At 45.3% G+C, this 25198-nt stretch overlaps 6 protein-coding genes across 10 annotated transcripts; 5 read left to right on the plus strand and 1 right to left on the minus strand.

Annotated features, from left to right (window-relative positions):
* Positions 1–7183: 7183 nt before the first annotated feature.
* LOC9637487 (acyl-CoA thioesterase 2) lies at positions 7184–9844 on the minus strand. Of its 5 annotated transcripts, XR_002992717.1 has the most exons (18): positions 9741–9844; positions 9605–9697; positions 9495–9550; positions 9379–9433; positions 9283–9323; positions 9104–9217; positions 8971–9048; positions 8815–8902; positions 8614–8726; positions 8476–8535; positions 8363–8418; positions 8208–8312; positions 8103–8159; positions 7921–8040; positions 7817–7865; positions 7701–7769; positions 7522–7642; positions 7184–7473 (listed from the first exon to the last, which is right to left on the minus strand). XR_002992717.1 is itself a non-coding variant. In XM_024677825.1 (17 exons), the coding sequence occupies exons 1-17, from the start codon at positions 9787–9789 to the stop codon at positions 7426–7428; spliced, it is 1419 nt and encodes a 472-aa protein (XP_024533593.1). In that variant the 5' UTR covers positions 9790–9844; the 3' UTR covers positions 7184–7425. The 5 variants fall into 5 exon arrangements, 4 of the variants coding, with proteins under 4 accessions (XP_024533593.1, XP_024533591.1, XP_024533592.1 ...); XM_024677825.1 differs by having other exon boundaries at positions 7701–7865; XM_024677826.1 differs by lacking the exon at positions 7184–7473 and having other exon boundaries at positions 7480–7642.
* On the plus strand, positions 9845–12654 carry LOC9637488 (zinc finger CCCH domain-containing protein 64). The gene is made up of 11 exons (XM_024677822.1): positions 9845–9962; positions 10030–10291; positions 10355–10505; positions 10573–10680; positions 10742–10859; positions 10920–11404; positions 11460–11775; positions 11849–11942; positions 12000–12130; positions 12188–12331; positions 12389–12654. Exons 1-10 carry the CDS (start codon positions 9888–9890, stop codon positions 12320–12322), a joined length of 1875 nt encoding a protein of 624 aa, XP_024533590.1. The 5' UTR covers positions 9845–9887; the 3' UTR covers positions 12323–12331; positions 12389–12654.
* Positions 12655–12994: 340 nt separating this feature from the next.
* On the plus strand, positions 12995–15607 carry LOC112347196 (pentatricopeptide repeat-containing protein At4g02750-like). Its single transcript, XM_024677665.1, has one exon. The coding sequence runs from the start codon at positions 12995–12997 to the stop codon at positions 15605–15607; it is 2613 nt and encodes an 870-aa protein (XP_024533433.1).
* Positions 15608–15768: 161 nt separating this feature from the next.
* LOC9636825 (probable esterase D14L) lies at positions 15769–17248 on the plus strand. The gene is made up of 3 exons (XM_024677710.1): positions 15769–15987; positions 16046–16456; positions 16756–17248. Exons 2-3 carry the CDS (start codon positions 16092–16094, stop codon positions 17192–17194), a joined length of 804 nt encoding a protein of 267 aa, XP_024533478.1. The 5' UTR covers positions 15769–15987; positions 16046–16091; the 3' UTR covers positions 17195–17248.
* Positions 17249–17256: 8 nt separating this feature from the next.
* Positions 17257–18059, plus strand: LOC112347209. The gene is made up of 2 exons (XM_024677711.1): positions 17257–17341; positions 17397–18059. The coding sequence occupies exons 1-2, from the start codon at positions 17284–17286 to the stop codon at positions 18017–18019; spliced, it is 681 nt and encodes a 226-aa protein (XP_024533479.1). The 5' UTR covers positions 17257–17283; the 3' UTR covers positions 18020–18059.
* Positions 18060–18876: 817 nt separating this feature from the next.
* Positions 18877–21358, plus strand: LOC9636826. The gene is made up of 3 exons (XM_024677708.1): positions 18877–18920; positions 19091–19410; positions 19457–21358. Exons 1-3 carry the CDS (start codon positions 18905–18907, stop codon positions 21329–21331), a joined length of 2211 nt encoding a protein of 736 aa, XP_024533476.1. The 5' UTR covers positions 18877–18904; the 3' UTR covers positions 21332–21358.
* Positions 21359–25198: the final 3840 nt, after the last annotated feature.

Consider the following 25198-nt stretch of genomic DNA (forward strand, 5'->3'; position numbering starts at 1 on the left):
TTTCAGGGGCCTGAGAAAGGATAGACACTTGTGCTCCAAACATCTAGTGGATAGTAGCTTATGGATAAATAAACATAAACCGTTTTTTTTTCAAAAAATAAAGGTGGCTAAAAAACTAAGATATCTTTTGTCATGAACATTTATTGTGGAGCATTTCTTTCCTTTTTCTTCTTATTTAGAGGGAAGAAAGTGGCAGCAGACAGTGTGGCACACGGTGTCATACTATTCTGTATTTTGAAAAAAACTCTCTCTTGCTACCCTTGCATGCATGCATGGTGAATCCATTTATTGGCCTACACTAATTTTCATCCACTACAAATAGTATATTCCACTAAACCTTGGGCAGCCAAGATTCCAATTGTGAGTTTATATTATAGCTATACCCATCTATCATCATATCCTTCATATACATAATTGATATAGTTGTTGTCCATTCAAAAAAATTGGGTCTAGGGTTGGGGTTTTGACAAAGATGGGGTGAACTACAATAGTTTTTATTCTTGCCAAAACAGTAACTATGCTTTATCTTTCATTTGGCAATTCCAGATGGGAAACTTTAGATTTACAAAATATAAAACAATTACAGAAGTGTGAAAATGATTACTTAGGGGATACCACATTATTCTAATAGTGAAAAATTCCTATCCTCTTTTCTAAAGACCTTTTTTGGAGAGCCTTCTATTCCTTTGACTTGTAACAAATAAATTTCTTATTCAGGCAAAAGAGAAAAAGTATAATGCATACTTCATAGTGGATGAAGATTTGAATGTCCATAGGCAAGTTATTTCTTTTTTGTAGATTTAAAGTTTGCCATTTGAAAATATTGAATTAACGGTTTTTACTCAGACTTTTAATAAAGCACAATTACAACTTCAGCAAGGATCAACTGTTATGGTGCTACAACAATTAAATACCACTTCAAATACCTCTATTGGACTACCCTCTTTCGCCACTTTGACTAGCAGTGCATTGAAAAGTATTCTAGCTAATCTAATTTTAAGAAGAATCTAAACTAGCAAATAAAACAGATTATTCACGAATCTTACCTTGCTCTTACAAAAAGCCCACATCTTGTTCTTTTATGATACCTTGTCACTATTTATATGCATCTAAACTACCCGTAACAATAGAAGATTTCTCATGTTTATCACTCTTAGGAATATCTAGTAAAATTCCTTGTCACCATCCTTAACTCTATTACCGGTACTTCCAACAATCTGCTACGTGAACTACATGTGTTCATAGAGATATATGGATTTTATGAATAGCATGCCATAATTTCACACACAGCTAGTACCTAAAGATCTCATATCAGACTCTTGTCTTTCACTGGAAACTTCAGTTTTTTCTTACTCTAAAGCTCAAATCAACTTGTTTGTAGATTAAGGACATAGTCAAGAACAATATTTTCTTCCAAATAACACCCTCAAAGCTTGAGACTTTGAGAGTATGTCCATGCAAGTTAAGGGACGTATCAGAGTAGAGCAATCCACTATCGCAATGGATTTTCTCAACTCTGGTTTAGAATCCCACAGCTCAACATCCAGACTATTTAGATCATTTGTAAGTTAGTGATCATACTTTAGCAACAATTATACTTCTGTCAAAGTGAATGACTGACAACTCTTTTTGGTACTATGGTTATAGATGGAGAGTCCTGTGTCTCTAGCCATATCTAGTAAAATACAAGTAAACGTATTACCTTCTCCATAGTTTTTCTTTCTCTATGAAGATTCAACATTCTCATTTTGGTTTCAGCTGGTGGTTTCCATAGCCCTCATCTGAAAAAAAGCTGAATACATGTAACAAGTGCCACATTTGAGGCCCTTTGATTAGAACTACATTGTGTTCACTCGTTTTTGCCTAAAGAACAAAGAGAAAAGAGGATGAGATAAAACCATCACAAAGACAATACCATATTAAACAAAGCCATTGTTGTAAAGCAGAGGAAGGCACTTGTGTTGAACAACTTGGCCTACTTTTAAGTCCTTCTACCAGCCTACAAATCTTACGAGGTCTTCATTCTGAACTTTCCTCCTCTGTGATCGTGATCTTGAGATAAAAAGAATGCTGAGCATGTGCACTCCATCGCCAAAGTAATCCTGGATTCACAGAGATATAGTTTAACTCATGGAAAACTAATGGAACTCAAAAGAAAACTCATGGAACTCAAGAGCAAAAATGCTTATGCATCTCCAGCAGCGAGTTCTCTGTAAGTTTCAATCAAGTATCCCCTTATCTCCAAGTTGTCCATCCCTCGGTTTAATTGCCAATACAGCAGAGCAAGGTCTGTGTGAGATGCGGATGCAAAGTGGAGTAGTGAATGGAGTGGAATCCAAAACGTGAGGAAGGAATTGATGTCGAGCAGGACCATATTGAGATCAGAGTGCAGTTTGTGACACTGAATCCTGGGAGCTTGATGAAGAGATAATCCTGGTACAAGCGAACCTCCAAATCCAGAGACGAAGTTCTTACGTTTGTAATTAGAAGAAGGAAAACGAAAAGCTTATCGATCGACTCTGTTTGATCCGAGGAGCTCCAATGCGGCCTGGCAGACTCGAGGGTGGAAGACAGAGAAGAAGCAACCGGACTCTAGTGAGATATAAGGGTGGAAATTAAAACATGTTTAATAAAACTCCCTTTTCTCAAAACTTTAAACACAGATTTCATCCTTTAAGCTTGTAAAAAAGGCAATATTTTAGGTTTTCACTTGTCCTTTCAGCAGTAGTGATGCCAAACAAGAGTAGCAAAGTGTACAAAGAGCTCCATCTTCTCCAGAACTACCCACTATTTTGGTCTTCATCCGTGGCCTCCAGTTTGGAAGCATGAATGAATTGAAGATGTACCTAAAACAGTAGCACCCAACCTATATGAAATGCAATCACAGTGAGTGAAGCAACTTTGACTACTTCAACAATGATAACATTGGCCAGCCAAGGTATCGCTGCAATCTGTGCACGAAAAAATTCACTTATGGTGGAAAAACAAAACCAACCTACATGAAGCAGCCAAGGTCAAGCAGCACTCAAGAAGTCGACATGGCACATGAGAACAAGAAACTCAAGTGCACTCCAGTTGAAGACGAGATGAGGAAGGGTTTGCTGGTGGACAAAAGTCAAGTGAAGCAGAGTGGTCAACAGGCCGATAAAGCTGGGGCGGTGATCCGGGCGGAGGACATGGAAGATTTTGACATGGATGACCTGGAGGTGGCTAGAATCATGGCACTGGTCGAGGAGAATGATGTCCCAAGCAAGGAGGAACACATCCCTCTTGTGTTCCCTGAGGTGGCGGAAATTGAAGTGAGTGACAAAGAGATGACTGAAATTTTGTCATAAAATCTTGAGGACGTGGATGATGAGGAGATGCTAGATCTTGCGTTTGAGGAGGTTTTTGAGCAGCCAGAACATGAGGGCTTGGTGGAAATTCAAATTGGCAATGGGGAAACGAGCCAAATCCTCCAAAAGAATGTGGACAATGAAGATCTTGTGCTTGAGGGGGATTCTCAGGAGGAGCAGGCAAAGGCAATGGAGGGGGACATTGATTTTGCTCTTGAGCTTGAACAAGATCTCGAGCCCGAAGAAGATAAGCGAAAAGAGGAATCCATGATACTCTAGAAAATGGAATTGGAGAAAGCTAAATGTAGTGGTATTTTTAATTTCAAATCAAATCTGCAAGGTAATATTTTTTGTTGATTGAATCAATAATTAAATCAATACAATCAGGATAGAAAAAAGAAAACAAATACTTCCATGTTTAATAACATTAGATCGAAATACCACTTTTTTGAATTAAAGATGATGTTCACAACAAGAATTTTCCACTGTCCTGAAATCAGGAAGTAGTCTTATTGGCTTGGGCATGTATCAAAACCTTGCTTCCAGATCTAAGATGTGACTTTTTATTTGAAAGAAGTCCAATCTACTCATGCATACAATACTTTAATACTTTGTTTATGTTTCCGTTTTCACTGTGCTGGACAGCGGCAAGATTGGGTCCTTGGCCTTCTTTTCCGCAAGCCTCCAAACGCATTGGAGCCATGGTTACCATTTTCTTTTGATGGTACGAACTGCAAGTGAAGTATCTGGAGGTAGCGTTTTACTCCCGTGAGTCCCAAAATATCCACGGACACAAAGTACCGCCTCTAAATGCTCTGTCTAGCAAAGTAAAAACCAGTTGACGTTTTGACAAAACAAAACCAAGCATACCTTCTCAGAACACAACGCGACATATGGTAAAACCAGCATTGCCATTTTCCCTGTCGCCAGCACTCTTTTTAACATCAAAATTCTCCAACAAGACTCGTTCCTGCACTGTCAAAAGTTTTACGGATTACCATAAAAGAAAACTAATCTCAAGCACCTTGTCGAAAGTAGGCACTAAAATCACAAACAGTTAGATTACCTGCCATTGATACAGTCTTCTAACCCCTTTCCGAAAGTATCCTTCACATAATTCAGCCGGAAGCCAATTGGACAACTTCTCACCGGAGACTGAGGACGACAGATCGTTCACGATTGCCTTTCCTTCGTCAATGGGAGCTGCAGCAGCTTCTTTGCCAACGTTGTCATGACTCGCAAAGTCGAAGGTAGCAGAGAGTTCAATAAACTCGGGCCGTCAACGACTTCACTTTCGAGCAGTCACCTTTCTTGCTCCCAAGGACGTGTATTGCCTCGTCCCAGAAGCTATCTCCTGGTGATACATACTCGTCGAGTAGCCACTTCGGAGTGGGATCACCATTTCCAGCGCTTGCATGAGGAGTGCATGGTAGCTTCTTCGCACTGTGCTGAAAGGGCGGTAATTGTCTGTCAGCCACTTTAACCATTTCAGCCACTCGTTCCACTTCGTTGCACTGAGAGAAATCGCCATCTCGTTTCTCAAAGCTTTGCTTTGAAGAGACGTCCATCTTCTCGGCAGAAATGGTTGAAGTGGCTGACAGACAATTACCACCCTTTCAGCACAGTGCGAAAAAGCTACCATGCACTCCACTGGAAATGGTGATCCCACTCCGAAGTGGCTACTCGACGAGTATGTATCACCAGGAGATAGCTTCTGGGACGAGGCAATACACGTCCTTGGGAGCAAGAAAGGTGACTGCTCGGAAGTGAAGTCACTGACGGCCCGAGTTTATTGAACTCTCCGCTACCTTCGACTTTGCGAGTCATGACAAATGAAGAAAACGAGAAGAAATCCTGGCGATCTGTCTCCAGTAAGTGACGATGATCTCTTTTCTTTCATTCCTCTAGAGATGTTTTGCAAGAGATTGCATGTCCTCTAAGAGATCCAAGGCCACCTGGCCTTCACCGTTTTCAGCGTAGCCCAGCACCAGCGCCGTCCAGGACACGACATCGTGCAGTGGCATCTTGTCAAAAACTCTGCGAGCGTCTGCCGAGCTCCCACATTTGACGTAGAAATCCACCAGCGTGTTTGCAACGAAATACTCCAACTCGACACCACCTTTAGCAGCTTGCCAGACTTTCACTGCAGCAACGTAGCTCCGAGCGTTTGGCTGAGAACCCCGAGCTTTCATCTCCTGGAATAACTCTAGAGCTCTGGTTCACCATTGTCACCGTGTCCCACCATGACTGAATTCCAAGTACCCACGTCCCGCTGCTTTCTTTAATGTTCTCGGCACCGTGAAGCTGAAGCTGGATTCGTTGCCCATCAAGACATAAAGATCGAAACTAATAACACCAATGCCTAGGAGAGGGTACACATCTCCAAGATGATCAAAGCCAAGATTGAGAACCAGGTAGATCTACACACTCGATGCAAGTAAGTAGACAACACCAAACTACATAAGAAAACCTTTGCTTTGACAATGTGCGTCGGTGCGTTTTTGAGGCAGTCAGCAGCGATTCCTCCATAAGCTCGAACGAGTCCTCCAGTTCCAAGCCTCGTTCCACCAAAGTACCTGGATTTCCAATTAGCTTTTGTTCTTTCGTTTGGAAAAACGATGATAGGTACCTCGTGACAATGATCATAACTCCATCCACACCAGAATTTTCTCTGGCAGCATAGATTGGCCGTCCTGCCGTTCCTCCAGGCTCTCCACCATCGCTAAAACGATAGCGTTCTTTGATCTAAGCTGGAAGAAAATGAAACATTCCAGCAAGGAAAAGAAGAAGGCGAAATAAAAGAACCACCTTGTAAGCTCAGCAATTGTGAGATGCGGATCCAAGACCTTGCAAAAAAAAGAATGAGCTAAGATCGCGATTTTCTTCTTTCCAAAACTAGACCTCGGAGAGAAATGCCAATGCGCCTTGTTCATCGTCCACTGTCCAGAGCGGCCGTGGCGATGAACTTACTTCGTTTCATCTCGCACTGCGAAGAAACCCTGGACGAGATTGCTGTGTATGCCGATGCTGCGCCATCGCTCGAAGATTTCGCTCCTCCCTGGCGACTGAAATGCATATACATTGGCGCCAGCGCCGCCGTCCTTCCATCGATCTAGACGAGGAATCAAAGCACAAGCGCGAGTGCCTTTCGAAAATTGCGCTACTATAGAATCTCAGACACGGGGTGGTCCTACGTGGCAGAACTCTAGTCAGGATCTTCTAGCGCAGCTAGGGCGACGAGGAGATCTGCAATCGATCGCGTTTCCCTGGAATGCCGCTGCTTCACTCGAGATATTCGCTGCTAGTCCGAGCCGTGCTTCGCCACTGCCGAGCGCAATGCCGGATTGCGCTGCGATGCTGTGACGATTTCCACGCGAGGATCTTTGGACAGAGAAGTAGAATGAGATCTTTAGGTACTAGCTGTGTGTGAAATTCCATATATCTTCGTGCAGCAGATTGTTGCGAGTACCAGATTCCCTAGTATATTCAATTGAGCCCTATGTGGAGAAATCTTCTATTGTTATGGGCAGTTTAGGATGCATACAAATAATAACAAGGTATCATAAAAGAACAAAATGTAAGCTTTTTGTAAGAGCTTTTTTGAAGAACAAGATGAGATTCATGAACACTGTTTTATTTGCTAGTTTAGATTCTTCTTAAAATTAGATTAGCTAACCCTTCAATGTACTGCTAGTCAAAATGGTGGAGGGCAGCCCAAGAGAGGTACTTAATTGTTGTAAGAGTTGATCCTTCATGAAGCTATAATTAGTCTGAGTAAATGCGCTTCCGGTGACTAGGATGGTTGGTTGTCGACGTGGCAGTATATGATAAGCTCGATGCTCCCAGAAGACAGGAACAAATGGCATGGATTGAGGTCCATGAGTTTGTTTCTTTGTGGGTTCCATGAGTTAAATTATATCTTCGTGGATTCCAGGCTTGCGCTTTGCGCCAGAGCAACTGCCTAGTAGCTCGTCCCTTCGTCTTGCATGGACAGTGAGCTACTTTGGCGATGGAGCGCGCTTGCTCAGCACAAACACGCGAGGTTTTTGGTTTTTCTTTTCTGAGTTTCTCTTTTATCTCAAGATCTTGATCACGCAGGAGTAATGTTCAGGATGAAGACTTTGGTAAGCTTTGGAGGCTGGTACAAGGGCGTGAAAGATTGTTCGCCACAAGGGGTTGATGGTACCTTTCGAAGAGAACTACGCTTGTAAAGAGCATGGGAAGAAGCTATCACAGAAACCATCTTGTCACAGCCTAGATTCCAGCTTCTTTCGGACGAGGCCTTCCTGTGTTGCGGAAACCACCAGCTAGAAACGAATTGCGAACGTTGATACTTCACAGTGGAAGAAAACTTATGGAAAATACCTTTCCTTGTCTCGAGTAAATATGGCCAGAGACAAATGCTCGACCTGATGCGGCACAGGGACTCTCCATCTGCAATGAGAAACTGTGAACACACGAAGAAAGTAAATTTGCAGCACCGAGAAGAGGTGCCAGTCAGTTGCTTTGACAGAAGTGTGGAACCATAGCCTGACAGCACAAAATCAATAAACAAAAGTTTATGTTTTTGATGATCACAACTTACGAATGATCCATACTGAGTACTTTGATGTCTGTAAAAATCCCAGTTGGTCCGGATGTCCAGCCGTGGGGCCTTAAAGCCGACTCGAGAAAAATCCAGTCGGAAGCATAGGCCAGGATACAGCTGCTTACACGAAACAAAATACAAAAAAAGTCATGAAAATTACAATGGTGGCTTGTTTTTACCGGTGTAACGCTTGATCATCCGGAAGCGTTCCTTTGGCTCGAAACCATAACGCCAGTCTAGCAAACATCAAATTAAAATGAGTCGACTCTTATCTTATTCTCTACCTTGACTCGCATGGTTCCGGGTCCACTTCATCAAAGTCCTCGCAACGACGCAAATCCAGAGGGTGTTCTTTGGAAGAATTGTTCTTCAGGAGTTCCTTCTTTGATCTGTGAACAAATGGATTTAAGCTTTAGAGCAAGAAGAAACATACGTTTACAGTGAAAGGCGAGGGTCCGAGAGGTAGCGCTGCTGAGCAATTTCTTCGCGTTCCAGCTGTGCAAATAAAACTCTTTCTTAAGAGCGAAATATGCAAAGGTAAAAAATTAATACCTCCTCGGGTGGTGGCACACAAGGCACGGGAAGCTGGTGTTCAGCGCCACTCTCTCCCCTCTAAAAAAGATTAGAAGTAAAAAACAAAGGAGAGAAAAGAAACGTTCATCAGCAAAACAATTGATTTTCATATCGCACCCGAAATGATGCAGTCATTGTGAAGATAATTTGGTCGCTTTGGAATGCACTCACGGATCGATTTGCAAAGTTGTATCCATCCCGGATTCTTTGGACGCGATAGATTATTGGGACTGCAAGAAAATCATAGCGACAACGATGAAAAACTCGTTACAAGCAAGGTAAACTAATCTATATGACAGAAAACCCATCCAAACTTACTGCTTTTATCACCGGGAAATAGAAAATACGAGTGGAGGCTGTGTACCAGAAAGAAAGGATTTACGGACTTGCTCGCCGCAGCTAAAGCCTGCAACAGAAGAATTACAAGACGTAATATGGTTTCTCGTCATTCAAGTTTTGAGACTAAGCACAAACTTGCCCAACTAGTTGCCCTCCAAATATCTGCTTGAATTCTACAAGATTAGGATTAGAGAATCCACGGTAAACATCGATCTGAAAACGAAGAAAAAACCCAAAAAATAGGTGAAAGAAAAGCAAAATGGCGGACCTCCACTTTTTCGAGTTGTAGAAGTTTTTCTATGACACTCGTTCCACCGGGTGTCCAAATATGTTTGGTATGAATCAACGCAGCATCAGCAGAGTTGAGAACCAAGAAAACAACCTGGGGAAATAAATTGAAAGAATTAACACCCAGAAAATATAAGTAAAAAATGTTCCATGATTCACCTTGCCACTCGCTGTAGCACCTTGGAGCTCTTCTTGAGTTACTAGAAAGGAGATACCATAAGAAAATAATTCAAAGCTTACACACAAAACACTAACCAAAACCTCCTCGACTCAGGATTTTTACGCTTGAATTCCCTGTGCCAAGCGCAAGCTAAAAGTCGCGTTCAAGTTAAAGAGAGAAAGCAACATTTTTCTTCTTTCTTTCTCGTTACCTCTCCACTCCAAACAATGTAGACTCCGCGAGGAAGATTTGAAAGCTCTAATGGTACTGAAAAAAAAAGCTAGACACCAAGAAATAAAGGCAAAAAAAAAAAGTACTTACAACACTCTTTTGGTTGCACAGCAAGAGCTAATCTTTCAATTGCAGTGATTGGGAGCTGCTGGAAGCTTGGAATCGAGCCCAGAAATTCGAGAACTAAAAAAATGGATGAGAAGTGGTAGAGAAAAGCGTTTGTTACCTTGCGACAGAGTGACTCCCGTCCCATTGATCCGGAAGAGATCGCCCATTTAGGGTTTATGATCATTAGGGTTTATGGGCAACGAGCAAAAACGAAGCAAAAAAGAAGAAAATGGGGCTTCTGGTTATTTAGGGTTTATCGTTGGTCATGTCGCAACCAAGAATCCTCCTGTGTGGGGATGTTGTGGGACGATTGGATCAGCTCTTCAAGCGCGTCGCCGCTGTAAGATCCCCGCTCCATTGCTGCATTGTGTGCTGATCGCTGGCTCTCTTTGGCGATCGATTTCCAGGTAAACACGGCCAATGGGCCATTCGATGCGCTCTTTTGTGTGGGGCAGTTCTTTCCTCTGGACGAACACGGCGTGTCCCAAGTGAGGGAATACATCGATGGCGCCAAGGAAATTCCTCTCCCCACGTATTTCACGGGGAATTATGGAGAGGAGGCTTTGCAATTGCTGGCACCGGCAAAAGATCGCGGCCTCGTCTCAGAGCCGGTGGTCGTCTCCAAAAATCTATTTTGGCTTCGAGGAAGTGGTGTGGTATTCGTTCATGGTACGTGTTCTTTCTTTTTTCTCTTTTTGCTCTGTTTGCTAAGACGGACATTGTGTATGGAAGAACTTCGTATCGCGTTTCTAAGTGGAAAGTCCGATGCTTTAGCCTACGAAGATGCAAAGCTTGCAGCGGACGTGGGGGCATTTCATCAGGATGATGTCGATGCTTTGCGAGCTCTAGCGGACGATTCTCAAGTCATCGATTTGTTTCTCACATATCCTTGCTATGTTTCTCCTAATCTGTTTTCTTTCTCTGTGGTCGTTTGGTCTTAACGTTCACACTAATGACTGGCCTCAAGGAGTGCTATCTGGAAGCAAAGGGGAGATACCAAGCGAAAAAGTTTCTGGGAATCCAGTCATAGCAGAGCTAGCGGCAGAGCTCAGGCCTCGGTAAGACGTCTCACTAAAACTATAAACACTATTAAAGGGCCTGCATTTCTTTTCCTTTCAGGTACCACATTGCTGGATCAGAAGGCGTATTCTTTACACGGGAGCCTTATACCAACCAAGGTGTGCCTCACGTAACGCGATTTGTGGCTCTGGGAGTCGTGGGGAATGATAAGAAACAGGTATGGTTGTGCTTAAACCAGTGCTAATCTAAGGATTTCTTTTTTCATTCTAACTTGCAGAAATATCTACATGCTCTTTCTCCAACACCAGCTTCAAAGTTGTCAAGCGAAGAGCTTGCTGTTACTCCTCCAAACAGCACTCTTTCTCCGTATGAGAATCGTCCCTCGAGTAAAAAGCGTCCCTTGTCCGAGATGATACCGTCGTCGCAGTCCGAGGGACAATTCTGGCGTTACGACACGTCCGATGCGAAGAAGACCAAGCGAGTGGAGGGAGCATGCTTCGATTTTGTCACCAAGGGCTCGTGTGCTCGTGGGGACAGATGCAAGTTTAAGCACGCGTTTGAAAACGGTGTGCTTATTCCAAAACGATCCTGCTACGATTTTATCACAAAAGGAAGCTGCGAGCGGGGCTCGGAGTGCCGATATCTACATTCATCAGATGAGAATGCAAGCTCTACGGCAGCAGACAACGAACAACAGCTTCCACCAGGTTCTTGTTTCAACTTTTTCAAGAAAGGAAGCTGTGAGAAGGGAGATGACTGCAGGTAATGGCTCTGTTCTATCTCTTTTGCTTTTTTCTAACATATAAGTTCTGAACAGATTTAGCCATTCTTCGGAAAGAAAGCAACAAGAATGCTGGTTTTGTTTGGCGAGCCCAAACGTCGAGACACATCTGGTTGCGAGCGTTGGAGATCATTGCTACGTTGCGCTTGCGAAAGGGCCTCTGATGGACAAGCACATGCTGATAGTTCCCATTGAACACACGCCGTCCGCCGTGTGTGTGTCACGAGAGGTTGAGAAGGAGCTCGAGATGTACAAAGACTCGCTCCGCAAGTTTTTTGAGAGCCAGGGATCGTCCATTATCATATTCGAGAGATACATCAACATAAGAGCAGGAACTCACGCGCATGTACAGGTACTATGGTCGCTCTTTATTTTACGCTCCTTTAACAGTGTGTTTTTCTTTTCTTTTCTTTTTTATCTTCCAGGTAGTTCCTGTTTCATCGTCAGCAGCAGAATCCTGCCGTGAAGCATTTGATGCAGCTGCAAGCGAGCTAGGATTCTCGTTCATCATAATGCGTAGTAAGGATCTCGATCTTCCCCTTTGTTCGTATGCATTAAATTCTTGTTTCTTTACAGGAAGCCAGTCCAATGACTTGAGACGTTTGCTGGACAGAGTAAACTACTTCGTTGTTGAGCTTCCCGATGGAACGACATTGGCTCATCCCTGTGCTGCCGGAGAGAAAATGCCAATGCAGTTTGGACGTGAGGTAAAGCTGAATTTATCCACGCATCTCTTTGCTTCTAGACTACAATTCTCTTCTCAGGTGCTAGCAGGCCTTCTTGGCACGCCAGAGAAGACGGATTGGAAGGCTTGCAAGCTAACCAAGGACGAGGAAACCAAACTGGTGGAAGACTTCAAGCACCAGTTCCAAGCATTCGATCCGATGCAGTACCCGTAGCTCGATTGAGTAAGAGACAACTTCGTTTCAAGATTGAGTAAAACGCTCTTCCATGTTTTTTCTCAGGTGGACGTTGCAAGAAAGAAAGAAAAAAGGAAACATTGTAAGGGAACCTGTAGTCATCGGTAAAAGGAAAACAATTTTGACAGCCCGAGTTTTCAGTAGCCGGTCCCGAGGACGAGATAAGCATTTGATCCCTGTCCTCGACCACTATGTAGTAAATTAAGAAATCATTTACTTCTTCAAGTGGTAGTCACTAGTTACAAAAAACAACAAAAAAAAAAAAAGAATTCCAGGAACTGTAATGAATATATAGAGCTCTTTTATCGGGACAAGATCTCTCCAATATCATGAAGGCAAGATCTCTCCAATAGGAACAAGACAACTTTGACTGCTTCATGAGTCTCTGGCTGGAGGTATGTGGAATGGAGAAAACAAACGAAATATCCAACGTGTGCCAAACAAGGAATGCGATTGATCGAGATGGACAACAACAACGTTGAAATTACAAGCTGTTTCGCAATCAATGTCTTATATTGGAGTCCCAAGTACATCCTCTCCACCCATGCTTTCACCAAATTAGTACTATTGATAAGATCGCCCACTTGGACATCCTATTGGAAATATCACCCACTTGGACAATACAAGTTCCAACCTGAGGAACATGAGAACATGGACGAGGAGATTGAGCTCGTCCGGCTCATCGATTCATGCAAGTCACTCTCCACGGCCCAATCCCTCCACTCGCGGATCAAACACACCAAAAACACGTTTCTTCTCAACAAGATCATCCAAATGTACGCAAAGTGTGGGAGTGTCACTCATGCTCGCAGGGTTTTCGAAAGCATCGCCACCAAAAACACTATGTCATGGGATTTCATGCTTGCGGCCTACGCTGGGAATGCCCAGATCGAGGATGCAGCAGACTTCTTCTCCAAGATGCCCAGGAAAAGCGTCGTTTCGTGCACAGCAATGATCGTTGCGTTCTCCCAGAGTGGCCACCTTCGTGACGCAAAGAACACATTCGATGAGATGCCCGAGAGAGATGCTATTTGCTGGAATGCGATGCTCTCTGCATATGCCCGAAGTGGGCATCTGCAACGAACACAGGCTCTGTTTGAAAAGATGCCTGAGAGGAATGTTGCGGCTTGGAACGTTCTTCTTTCGGCTTATGGCCAAAACTCGAGCACTGAGATCGCGAAAAGGGTGTTTTATGATATGCCACAACTGAATGTCTCGTCTTGGAACACACTGCTTTGCACATATGCCCACAAAGGGCATATCGTCGAGGCGAAAGACATATTTGATTCAATGCCGGAGAGGGATCTCATCTCTTGGAAGGCTCTTTTATCCGGATATTCGCAAAACGGGCTCGTGGAAGAAGCAAAGAAAACTTTAGAGAAAATGCCAGTGAAAGATATCGTGGCATCAAATGCAATGCTCTCGGCGTATACCCAAGGAGGGCACCTGGAACAAGCGAAAGAAATGTTCGACCAAATGGACGAACAAAACATTGTGTCGTGGACGACAATTGTAACTGCTTACGCACAGAGTGGGAATCTCCGGGATGCCAAGCACATTTTTGACAAAATGCCGCAGCGGGACATCGTATCCTGGAACTCTATGATAGCGGCTTATGCCCAAAACGGGCATCTTCACGAAGCTTTGGAGCTTTTTGACGAGATGCCGCAGGCAAACTTAACGTCCTGGAACACAATACTTTCGGTCTTATCTTTGCAGGAGAAAATATTCCGCGTTAAAGAAGTTTTCGATTCGATGCCAAAGCACGACGTTGTCTCCTGGAACACACTTTTAACAGCGTATGCCCACAATGGGCAGCTTGAAAAAGCGAAGGAGACCTTCGATTTAATCCCCCACAAGAACCTTGTGTCTTGGAAAGCCATGCTTTCGGCTTTCTACCAGCACAAGAATTTGGATCAAGCAAAAGCGCTGTTTGATCTCATGCCAGACCGTGATCTAGTGTCTTACAATGCGATGCTTGCTGCTTATGCCCAGAGCGGGCATATTCACGAAGCAAAGCAAGTTTTCGACGCAATGTCGCAGAGGAATCTCATCTCCTGGACTGCCATGCTTGCTGCATACTCTCAAAACAATCTCCTCGACAAGGCAAAGCTCATCTTTGACGAGATGCCGGATCGGAATCTCGTCTCTTGGACGGTGATGCTCTCGGCATATGCTCAAAACGGCAAGCTCGAGGAAGCAAAGCTCATTTTTGACCAGATTCCACGTCAAGATTCCGTCTCACGCACCGCCATGATTGCGGCCTATGCCCAAAACGGGCATTGGGACGAGGCCAAGGCTATGTTCTTGAGCAGCAAAGAAGATGGTCGCGAAGAACACGATGTGAACGAAATCTCTTGCTCGGCATTGCTCGCTGCTTACACGAGACACGGCTGCCCGGATCGAGCAATAGATATCGATCCAACTCCAAGTGATCCAATCTCTCAAACAGCGATCCTCTCGGCCTACGCGAGAACCGGCTTGATCGACAAGGCTCGAGAGATCTTCCTCGAAGCGCCCAAAGAGAACCTCATCGTCTGGAACGCGATGCTCTCGGCCTATGCCCAGAGTGGATCCCTGGACGAAGCCCAGCACCTCTTCCACCAAATGCCGCAGAGAAATCTCATCTCCTGGACGACGATGCTGGTGGGCTTCGCCCAGATCGGCCATCGGATGGATCGAGTGAGGCGATTCTTCGATTCCATGCCCGAGAAGGACTCCATCGCGTGGAGCGCGACGCTCGCGGCCTATGCCCACAAGGGACATCCCATCCACGCCGCGAACCTCTTCGCGGAGATCAAAGTCATGGATTCCACCGAGCAGAGCTGCTTCGCGTCGGCGATCCACGCTTGCGGCCACGAGGGCGACGTGAATCGCGGCAGGCAATGCTTCGTGTCCATGGCCATGGATTTTGGAATCGAGGCGAGGAAGCAGCACTACACCTGCCTGATCGATCTCCTGGGGCGAGCTGGGTACCTGATCGCGGCGGCGGAGCTCATCGATAGCATGCCATTCGTGCCGGATTCGCTCGAGTGGACGTCGCTGCTGGGATCCGCAGCGAGCTATCGCAGCGCCCAGCACGGGATCAAGGCTGCCAAGCACATCCTCCGCTCGGATCCCAAGAACACCGCCGCGTACGTGTTGCTGGGGAACCTCTCCGCGAGGCAGCGATTGGAATCAATCGCGCGGATCGACCAGGAACGTCACCTGGAAGAGAGATACTCGAAACATTCCAGACTCGCCAATAGGAGTTTGCCACGTTGAGATATTTTGCCACGTTGGCAACTTCTGCGACCGGAGTGGACAGTTTCTGACCACGTCGTCGTCGGCATTACAGTCCAATTTCAAATAAATAGTTTGGCGACCGCTGTACTAGATCGCATACAGCAGTGACGATCTGACGGTTCCGATACGATTGCGATTCCGAAATTTCCAGCTAATGCCTAGGCACGGAATAAAGTGTTCGTGAGAAGGAAAGGAGAGGGAAAGGGTTTCGCGCGCCTCCTCTTCTATCCATGGAAGCAAGCGATAATTTCCAGATTCACGCTTGCATCCGGCGCTTCTAGCCATTGCTGGTGAGGAGCTTATTGATTTGGCCGGGAAAATCTTTGAAAATTGCGCTACATTCGTCTAATTAGGCACAGGTATAGGACAAGAGGCTTTCTCGCATGCTTTTGGGTGCTTTGACAACTCCTTGCGCAGGAATCAAGCAGGAAACCTCGAAATCTTTGATTCACAGCGCGAGACAATGTCGCTGATCGAGGCGCACAACCTGAGGATCGTTGGGAATGGCCAGCGGATCGTCATCCTGAGCCATGGCTTTGGCACGGATCAATCGGTGTGGAAGCACCTCGTCCCCCACCTCGTCGATGAGTATCGCATGGTCCTCTTTGACATCATGGGCGCCGGCACCACCAACGCCGAGTTCTTCAGCTTCGAGCGCTATGCCACTCTCGCCGGCTATGCGCAGGATCTCCTCTCCATCATCGACGAGCTGGAGATCGACTCGTGCATCTACGTCGGCCACTCGGTCTCGGGCATGATCGGCTGCCTGGCCGCCGCTGCTCGCCCCGAAATCTTCTCCAAGATCATCCTTCTCTCGGCCTCTCCCAGGTAAGAAATCCAGTTTACTTTCGATTATACGCATAGATCTCTCGCGATAGATTACGCATAGATCTCTGTCTCTCTCTCTGAGCTCTCACAGAGCTCTCTCTAGCGGTTACTTAAATCACTGATAGCTTCTCTCTTCTATTCCAAGCTCTCTTCCTAGATTTCTAAGATCTCAAAGATCTCTTCCTTCTTTCTGAGATCTCCCATTCCAAATGGAGGATAGCTCTCTCTTTGGTAGTTTCTTTCTTTTGTCCATATGGAAAATGGATGGCTGATCTCGCGACTCTTCCAACTTTCTCCAGGTACTTGAACGATGAGAATTACTTCGGAGGCTTCGAGCAGCAGGATCTCAACGAGCTGTTTGACGCGATGCAATCCAACTTCAAGGCGTGGGTGTCCGGATTCGCTCCGCTGGTAGTGGGCGACGATATGGAATCGGCCACGGTCCAGGAATTCAGCCGCACGCTCTTCAACGTCCGCCCGGACATCGCCCTCGCCGTCGCCAAGAGCATCTTCCAGAGCGATTTCCGCCACATTCTTCCAGGAGTTTTTCCGCCCTGCCATATACTGCAAAGCAACAAGGATTTGGCGGTGCCCGTGGTTGTGTCCGACTACTTGGCGGCGCATTTGGGCGGAAAGACGGTGGTGGAGGTGCTCGCCGCAGAGGGGCACCTGCCACAGCTCAGCGCCCCCGATGTCGTGATCCCAGTGTTGCTACGCCATCTGGAGATGGAGATCTAGCAGTCTCTCTTTCTTTTGAGCAAGTGATCTTAAATTTAGTTGAATTTTAGGGTTCTTGAGGTAGAATTTTAGGGTTCTTGTGCTCTACGATGATCCGGCGGCTGGTCGGGCGCAATGCTGCGCATTTGCTGCGGAATCCACCACTCGGTAAGCCAATCACGGTCGCGGGGGGCCCTTTTTTATATAGATTTTCTGCCGCCAGGATCGAGAATCGGAGCTACCCCAGTGGTGGATTATATCGCGCAATCGATTGGTGAAGCCCAGTTGCCAGGATCAAGAATCGGATCTAGATCGATCGACAGCATGGTCCCATGGAGTGGAGCCGGCGCGAGACTCTTCGCCAAGGCGCCAAGGCAGCAGCCGATAAAAGTGGACGAGTTCCAGCACGAGGAGATCACGGGGCCGACGGTGGAGCGCGATCTCTCCGCGACGGCGAACGAGCTGCGCGAATCCATCGACTCGATGCTCCAGTCCAATGTGAAGCTCAAGCGCGCCTTGATCGCGGTGGGGCTCGCACAGCTCATCGCGGGATGGTGGGTGATTGCCAGCGATTACTCGGCGGAAACGCTGTGCCTGTGCCTCACGGCGCTGAGCGCCGGGTTGTCGCTCCATCTGGCGCTCCACCTCCACACCACGATGAAGCACGTCCCATTCTTCCAGAAGGTGGAGGAGCGCAGCCGGATGAGGATCATGACGCTGTCGATGCAAACGATCAAGGCGGTGGCGCTGATGATGAGCCGATCGAATGTGATCACGCGCTGCACGGCGATTGGATTGCTTGGCGCTTGTCTATATGAGGCTGTCCAGCCCAAGAAGGTCGTCTAGAACCCTAAAAGATAGAAAAGCCCCCATTTTCTTTCGACTAGCCTAGGGTTTAAGGATCGAGGCGATGATTCGAGGAGGAGCTCGGCGCCTGGCGGCGGCGCTGATCCGCCATGAGTCTGGTGAGCTCTCCAAGCGGCCTGCATTGCCAGATGCCAGTGTTCTTGCAGGTTGCGCGAGAAAGATTTCGACCCCGATTCTCGCGAATGCCCGGTGTTTCGATCCAAATTTCTCGCCATGGAGGAGGTTGGCTCCAATCGGGGGCAGTCTTCGGCCCTTCTCCGCCGGATCCGGGGTAGGCAAGGGTGAGGAGCGATCGATCGAGGCTGAGGAGATCTTTCTCGTCCAGGAGAAGCTAAACATGCCGCCAGGAGAGGGAGAAGAGGAGGAGCTCACTCCCGCAGCGGCGAGGGAAGCTGCCGACGCCGACGAATTCAAGGGCCGATACGAGCTGATGCAGGCAATGAGCTCCAAGCTCCAGCATTCCATCGTGGCGATGGGCGCGCTCCAGCTGCTGAGCGGCTGGTGGATCGTGGCCACCAAGTACGAGGCGCACACGCTCTACTTCTTCTTCACGGGGCTCAGCGCCACGCTCTCGTTCCAGATCGCGTATTTGCTCCACGGCGCGCTCAAGCCGCCGGCCAAGCTCGCGGATTCGAAGGTCTTGACGCTGCCGCTGGTGTCCGTGAGATCCATGGCCAATTTCCTGGCGAGGACGCATCTGATCATGTGTATCTCCGCCACCGGCCTGGCGGGCGCCTTCGCCTACGAGGTGGCTCCATCGCTCTTTTGATCAAGCTCAAGAACAGCATATTCGGCTGGAGATTCTCCCGCCACTTGGCCATTAGAGTTAGGGCTGGCAGGCAACGAGAATGAGCGACGCGGGCGATGGCGAACAAGCCGCGTAAGCACTTCCTCTCTCTCTCTTTCTCTTTCTCTTCTCCTTCTCCCCATTGTTTCTTCTCAAAAGTTCTCCATTGTTTCTCATCTATCTCTCTCTTTTAATTCTCTCATCGTTCTCCTTGTTTCCTTCTATCCTCTTGACTAAAGCTTTTACCACCTCGATTGATCCAGACGTGTCCCGGAGGCCTTGCAGTGTTGATTGGCGCAAGGCGCTCGAGGTGCCCCAGGAGATCAGTGCCATTCTCGACAAGTTCCGGGAGCGTGAGCTGCTGCTGGCCAAATGCGTGACCAAGGGCAGCGTCGGGATCCCCTTTTTCAACCAGATGCCGTGCATGCTCTTCCACCGGCTCACCTCTTTCGACTACAGCAATGCCCAGAATCTGAGCTTGCAAGTCGCCAAAGCTCGCGATGGCGGTGGCAGGCTTGTGATTTGCGCTGGAAGCACCGGGTGTGGAAAGACAAAGTCGCTCTACACGTTCTTCTCCAAGCAAGTAAGTTCTTTTCTCTCTTCATCTAGCTCTAAAACTTTGGTCACAGGAGCGAGGATTGCTTTTCACAACCAGCACTGTCGGCAGTGGCGGATCTTCCGACCTGGAGTTTCTCATGAACGAGGTTCTCCCCAAACACCTGGAGCAGAAAAACTACTATCAGAACTCGGTGGTGGTCAAGTTTTTCACGCTGCTGCTGCTGGTGGTGAGGATGTCGATCCTGTCGCTGTGCCGGGACTTTGATCTAGAAAAGTGGCTCATCTTCCAGGGGGGATGCAAAGGGCTCTACCACCCCGACGCCAATCTGGCCGACGACACGGACGTGTTTCGGATCTTCCTCGCCGCGGTGTGCCGGAAAGCCGATACTCTGGCCCCGGAGAACTTCGTCAAGGAGATCCCGGCGCTGCAAAAGGTGCTGGACGACCTGTGCATGCCTTTCGAAGACCGGCTCCCCACCATCGCCATCGACGAAGCCCACAAGCTGGTGAGCGCGTTCGAGGACGACTTTTTCGTCTCTCGCCGGCCTTTCTACCGCGACGTGGTGAACTTCTTGCTGGAGCCGACGCTGGCCCAGACCAAGCACGTAGTTGTAGTTTCAGGGACAGGATACACGCTGAGATACGAGGGCGGGAACCCGACAAGGCCTCCGGTCTGTGGTGATTTCGGGTGCTGGAAGAGCGGACGGGAGATGATCGAGTTCACGGAACAGGCGGTAGAGTTGACGGAGGAAGATCGCAGCGGGATACAGGAAATTTATCCGAGGTTTAAAGGGAGGTTTAGGCCCTTCGTCCAGGTGGTAGAAACAGCTCTCAACAGAGTGTGGAGCATCAAGGAAGCGGCATTCTTCGTGGAGAGACTACTGACAACCGAGGGAGGAGCGCCGCAGGGGTACTACAGGAAACTCGCGGAGCTCTCGCAGAGAACTGCGCTCATCGGCTTCATGAAGAGGGCCGTGATCAGCTACTTTTGCCTCGGGAGGGGCATCAAGATCCATGACACGCAGTCCGAGTCTCACAGGGTGGAGGAGATTGTGGACGCTGGTTTTGGCCGGCTGGTTGCGGGCGAGAGCGGGGGTCACTACGTAGCGGTGGACGAGTTCCTGGTGTTGCGAGCGGCGGCAAACTTCTTCCGGGACGTGACGCAGGGGAAGACCAGCTTGAGCTTGAAGGACGAGCTCCTGTCTCGCATTGGCCCCGACATGGAGCCGTGCACGAGCCACCAGGGGTTCTTGTACCAGAACTTTGGCCCGTTTGCGTTCCAGCGGATGTGGAAGCAGCACGGCGGGGTGATGCAAAACATGCCGCTGTTCTCCAAGATCTTGGGCGCTGACGGATGCCCCGAGCCGCTCAAGGCGGTGGCGGCGCTCAAGAGCGAGATCCTCGAGGGGCAGTCGGCGGTGTGCGCGAGCTGCGAGGGATACAGCCTCCGGGAATTTCTTTTGGAGCGGTCCAAACCGGCCGAGGAGCGGAGGTGCACCACCTTTGTGTGCCCCGAGCTGCTCGGTCCCAACGCTGCGTTCCGGATCGGATTCGAGAGAGAAGGAGGAGAAGCGGAAGCTCCCAGCGTCCAGTTCGATGGGTTTGATCAGTACAGCTACTGGATGCACCAGCTGAGCCAGGCCGAGCTCGAGGAAGCGATCTCCAGGTCAGGGATCCGGGAAGAACAGCGGGAGGAGTTTGAGCTGTGCGAGAAGGTCCAGCTTTGCTTTTTGTATCTCTATCCGTGCAGCTATCCTGAGCACTACGTTTTCAAGGCCAGAGGTGACGCGGTGCAGGTGGTTTGTTTCATCCACGCCGACAATGCCCAGTTTATCTTCAATTCGGCCGAGCTGGAGTTACTGGATTTGATCGGCCGGGACGATAGTGTGGAGGAAGTGGACGATAATTGTGGTGATACTTCCAGTGAAGAGTATCCATTTTTCTGATTAACATAACCAAGTTTTAGATTGAGAGAAAAAAATTACACCAACCTTAGACAAATTAGTAAGTTTTCAAATTAGTAAAAGTAAAACTAATTTTAAAAAACATAGAATTAATTAGTCAGATTTTATTTAGTGGTATGGACAGTATAATCAAAAGGTATATGATCACAATTTTGGGGAAAGTACATATCTCAAGAGGGAAGTGTACCTAGGATAGGTGGTTTGAAAAAAAGTTGAACTCTTCTAAACTATATGAAAAAAAGAATACAGATGTGTTTAAATTATTATATATTTTGAGCAGAACTTTTTTCTTATATATAGAAGATATATATTTTATATATAAGAGGATTATTCTTCTTTCTTTCCACAATCCAGAACTTTAGGATGACATTTCAAAACATTATGGTCTTATATGAACTTAATGGGTACTCTCCCCACCTTCCACCTTTAAGTGCTTTACCCATGTGGTTAGAGCAAAGTTTTAATGAGCCATATTAGTTATCTAAATAAATAGTGCCACCCACACTTGATAGGAAGCATTAACCATTTGATCTCTTAGGGGAACTAAAATTGACTCTTGAACATTTTAGCAAACTACTCTACTTGTCTTTCAATGTTCACTTTAACCTTAGACTTCTCAATGGTTATAACATCATCACACTCTTTTCTGGCCAAAGTTGTTCTATTATAGTCCAACCCCCAAACTCTCTCTACTATTTCTCTACTATACTTTTGGAACCACCTATAGCAGATTATACTATTTTCATCCTTAGCACCAAGCTCATATTTGTCAATGGTTTAACACTAAAAACCCACTATCCTTGCCTATCCTCTAAGGAGTATAGTTGCATTAACTTAAATTCTTATTAGACCGTTTTCTCCTTTTGTTCATTTAGTTATTGTGTGGACTATACTTGAGCTTACGAGTTGAAGTGAGCTCAAGTTTTAATTGTAGTTTAATACAAACATTAAAAACTTTAAAATATTAAGGTTATGGTGACCTTAATAATCTCATAACTCTCTACATATTATATAGATAAAAATGTTCTAAAGGACACTTCTTGTTTTAACAATTTAAATATTTACTACATGCCATAATAGGGATGTTTGTTAGAACATAAAACAAAATGTTTACAGAAAAAATATTCTTGTCACTTCCTTAAATCTGTACTCTATGCTTTCTGGCTAATAAATGTTAGGTTGTCAGAATTAAAAAATTATTAAATTTGAAATAAGATTCTATGTAATGCAATATAACCTTGAAAAGAAAAAAAAAACCATTGATGTAAATTTATTGCATATAAAAGAAAGACTTGGTTTTTTTCTAGAATACATTCTTGAGGGGTTTATCATAATATACTATCTAGAATTTATAGATCTTCATTCACACTTTTATTCAAAGAGGGGAAATACACACAATATGTTTTAGTGTTGGTAATTTTAACTTTTACAAAAAAAATTTCAAGGATTCAAAGGCTAAGAGATGTAATAACTATCCCTTTCAACAACATAACCAAACCACATTAGAGAATAAAAGAGAAAATAATGAGGATAGTGATCATGAGTTGAAGATAAATGTAATGACAAAGGGTGCAACAAATTGGGTGAAAAAGAATGCCCTCTTTCTTGTTTTAAAAAATTGCAATTTTGTGACTTTCAAAAAATATTCTATATGTTTTCTAGCTTCTAATGAAAATAATGACAATGATCAGTATGATGGTATATATATTCTCGCAACACATTGCAATATTATGCACTCGATAGACTACCATAAAATATTTTTTGAGATGGTAAAGACAGAAATAGAGACATATGAGTACTATAGGCAATATTGTGAAAAGATCACTTGCAAGTATATAAAACATTTTTGAAATGAAAAAACATTTTATATTAATTATATAAAGTATAATAAGTTTATATTATTGATAAAGAATAAACATCAATAGTGTTGGAAAATCTAGTTAGCTCCAAAAAATTCTTACAACTTAGTAATAGTAAAGCTTACTTGGTGTATATGAATATCCACTTTAGAATCCTGGTGCAAAATGTTAATGAAGATGTAGTACATATGCTTACAAAGAGCATCTGCCTTCCTATGTTCCTTGCACTTTGTAAAGTCTACAAGAAGGAAAGTCTTAAATGGCAATTATGTACTCTCCACCTTCTGTTTTAACTATGTACTCATTTGCAAACACAGTAATGTACTTCGTGGAAAGAATCTCACACTCAAGTGTTTGAGCAAAGTTTATTTTACCTTGCTTCTACTTGGAGATAATACTAATAAATTTAATTGTTTTACCTTTCCTTGCTGGCCTTCTATATATCTTTGTATGAATATTCCTCATTCTATCACTCATGTCTCCAAATCTCCTTTCAAGATTGAAACCAGATTTCTCAAGGTTTTTAATCTCATCCAAGGTGAGCACGACCCCATTAGCAACCAGCCATTCTTTAAATACTGCATTAGGTTTAGTCACTATAGTGTCTTCAAGCCACTTCTTATAGTTGGCATCGGTGTTGCAACAATATAGTTAGCACCATCTCGAAAATCTTGCTTGCTTTCATTCTCCATAGAAACATGGGGCTAGAATAAAAGAAAATTTATCACCATGAATCCAGACCCAACACTTGCCCCTCAGAAGCATCCTTATACATATTATATTTGATTTTTCTAACATGCATCAGATTGCCCATTGCTTCAGCTCCACGTTACGGTAAACAATTTCAACCTGTTGTGATGCACTTTCTTCATTAGCCACTTGAGGCTCAATCCAAGAGTAATGTCTTGGAGTAGAATGGTATTTGATATCAAGCCTATGAGAGCTTTTCGCTCCAAGATCCACACCAACATTTTCACCAATAAAGGAAAAACGATGCTTTGAGTGGATAGCCTTTATATCACCAATAGAAGCCTAGGGAGTGTATTCTATAGATGTGCTATGGACCACTTCCTCAACTGCAATTACCACTGTTCGGGCGGGTGGAGTTAATTTTCTCTTCATCCTATCATGTAATATATCAACAGAAGGCCTTGTTCCCACATATCTTCCTTCCTTGAATGCCAATGCTTTTAAAGATTGTTTTATAGCACATATCAAATCTGATAGATAAACTTCATATAAACTCATCTTCCCTTTCACTACCTCAAAGGAATGCCAAATCCAGTGCTTACTTTCGGAGAGATTCACAGTTAGGGTGTACGCGAGGTCCTCAAATGGTTGATCATAATGGAAAAGGCAATATTAAAAAATAATAAAATGAGAAAAAATAAATAAAAACCAACCTAAAAAGAGTGATATCCCCACTGGAACATCCTAACTTCCTACCACCCTAACTACGACTCAAGTTGTGGTAGACAACTTACGTCTGTATGGCCATCTTCACACCACCACATTTGAATCTCATTTGCTTTTGCCTCATGCTTTTTTTCAGAAGATGCAACCTGCCATTGTTTGCACAACTCCTTAAATATTGATTGAAACTCTGGCTTAATAAGGCGGTAGTGTTGATTTAGGTTTTGAGCGCAATGGAACTCATAAGTCTTCTCACCTTTCAATAGTTGACCATTCCCAAAAATTGCTTAGACACCATTCTAGTTTGCACTAGCCCCATCTACCATGAAACTATGAAAGTTTGCAGGCCTACCAGTCCGCTTTAGGACAATATCAAAGAGGGACTTTCAAAATATTTCATGGGCTGTTTGGTCTTGTAGTTTAAACTCTACTATTGCAATTGTTAAGTTATTATGTAGCCAGTGAAAACATAAATATTATAACAATTTCAATATAATGAGAATAAAAATTACCTTGGATCACACACATGAGCTTCTATAGTTGTCCAACCCAATACACGCTCCATATGGTCAAAATG

Source organism: Selaginella moellendorffii, unplaced genomic scaffold (assembly GCF_000143415.4).
Source record: "Selaginella moellendorffii unplaced genomic scaffold, v1.0 SELMOscaffold_20, whole genome shotgun sequence".
NCBI lineage: Eukaryota > Viridiplantae > Streptophyta > Lycopodiopsida > Selaginellales > Selaginellaceae > Selaginella > Selaginella moellendorffii.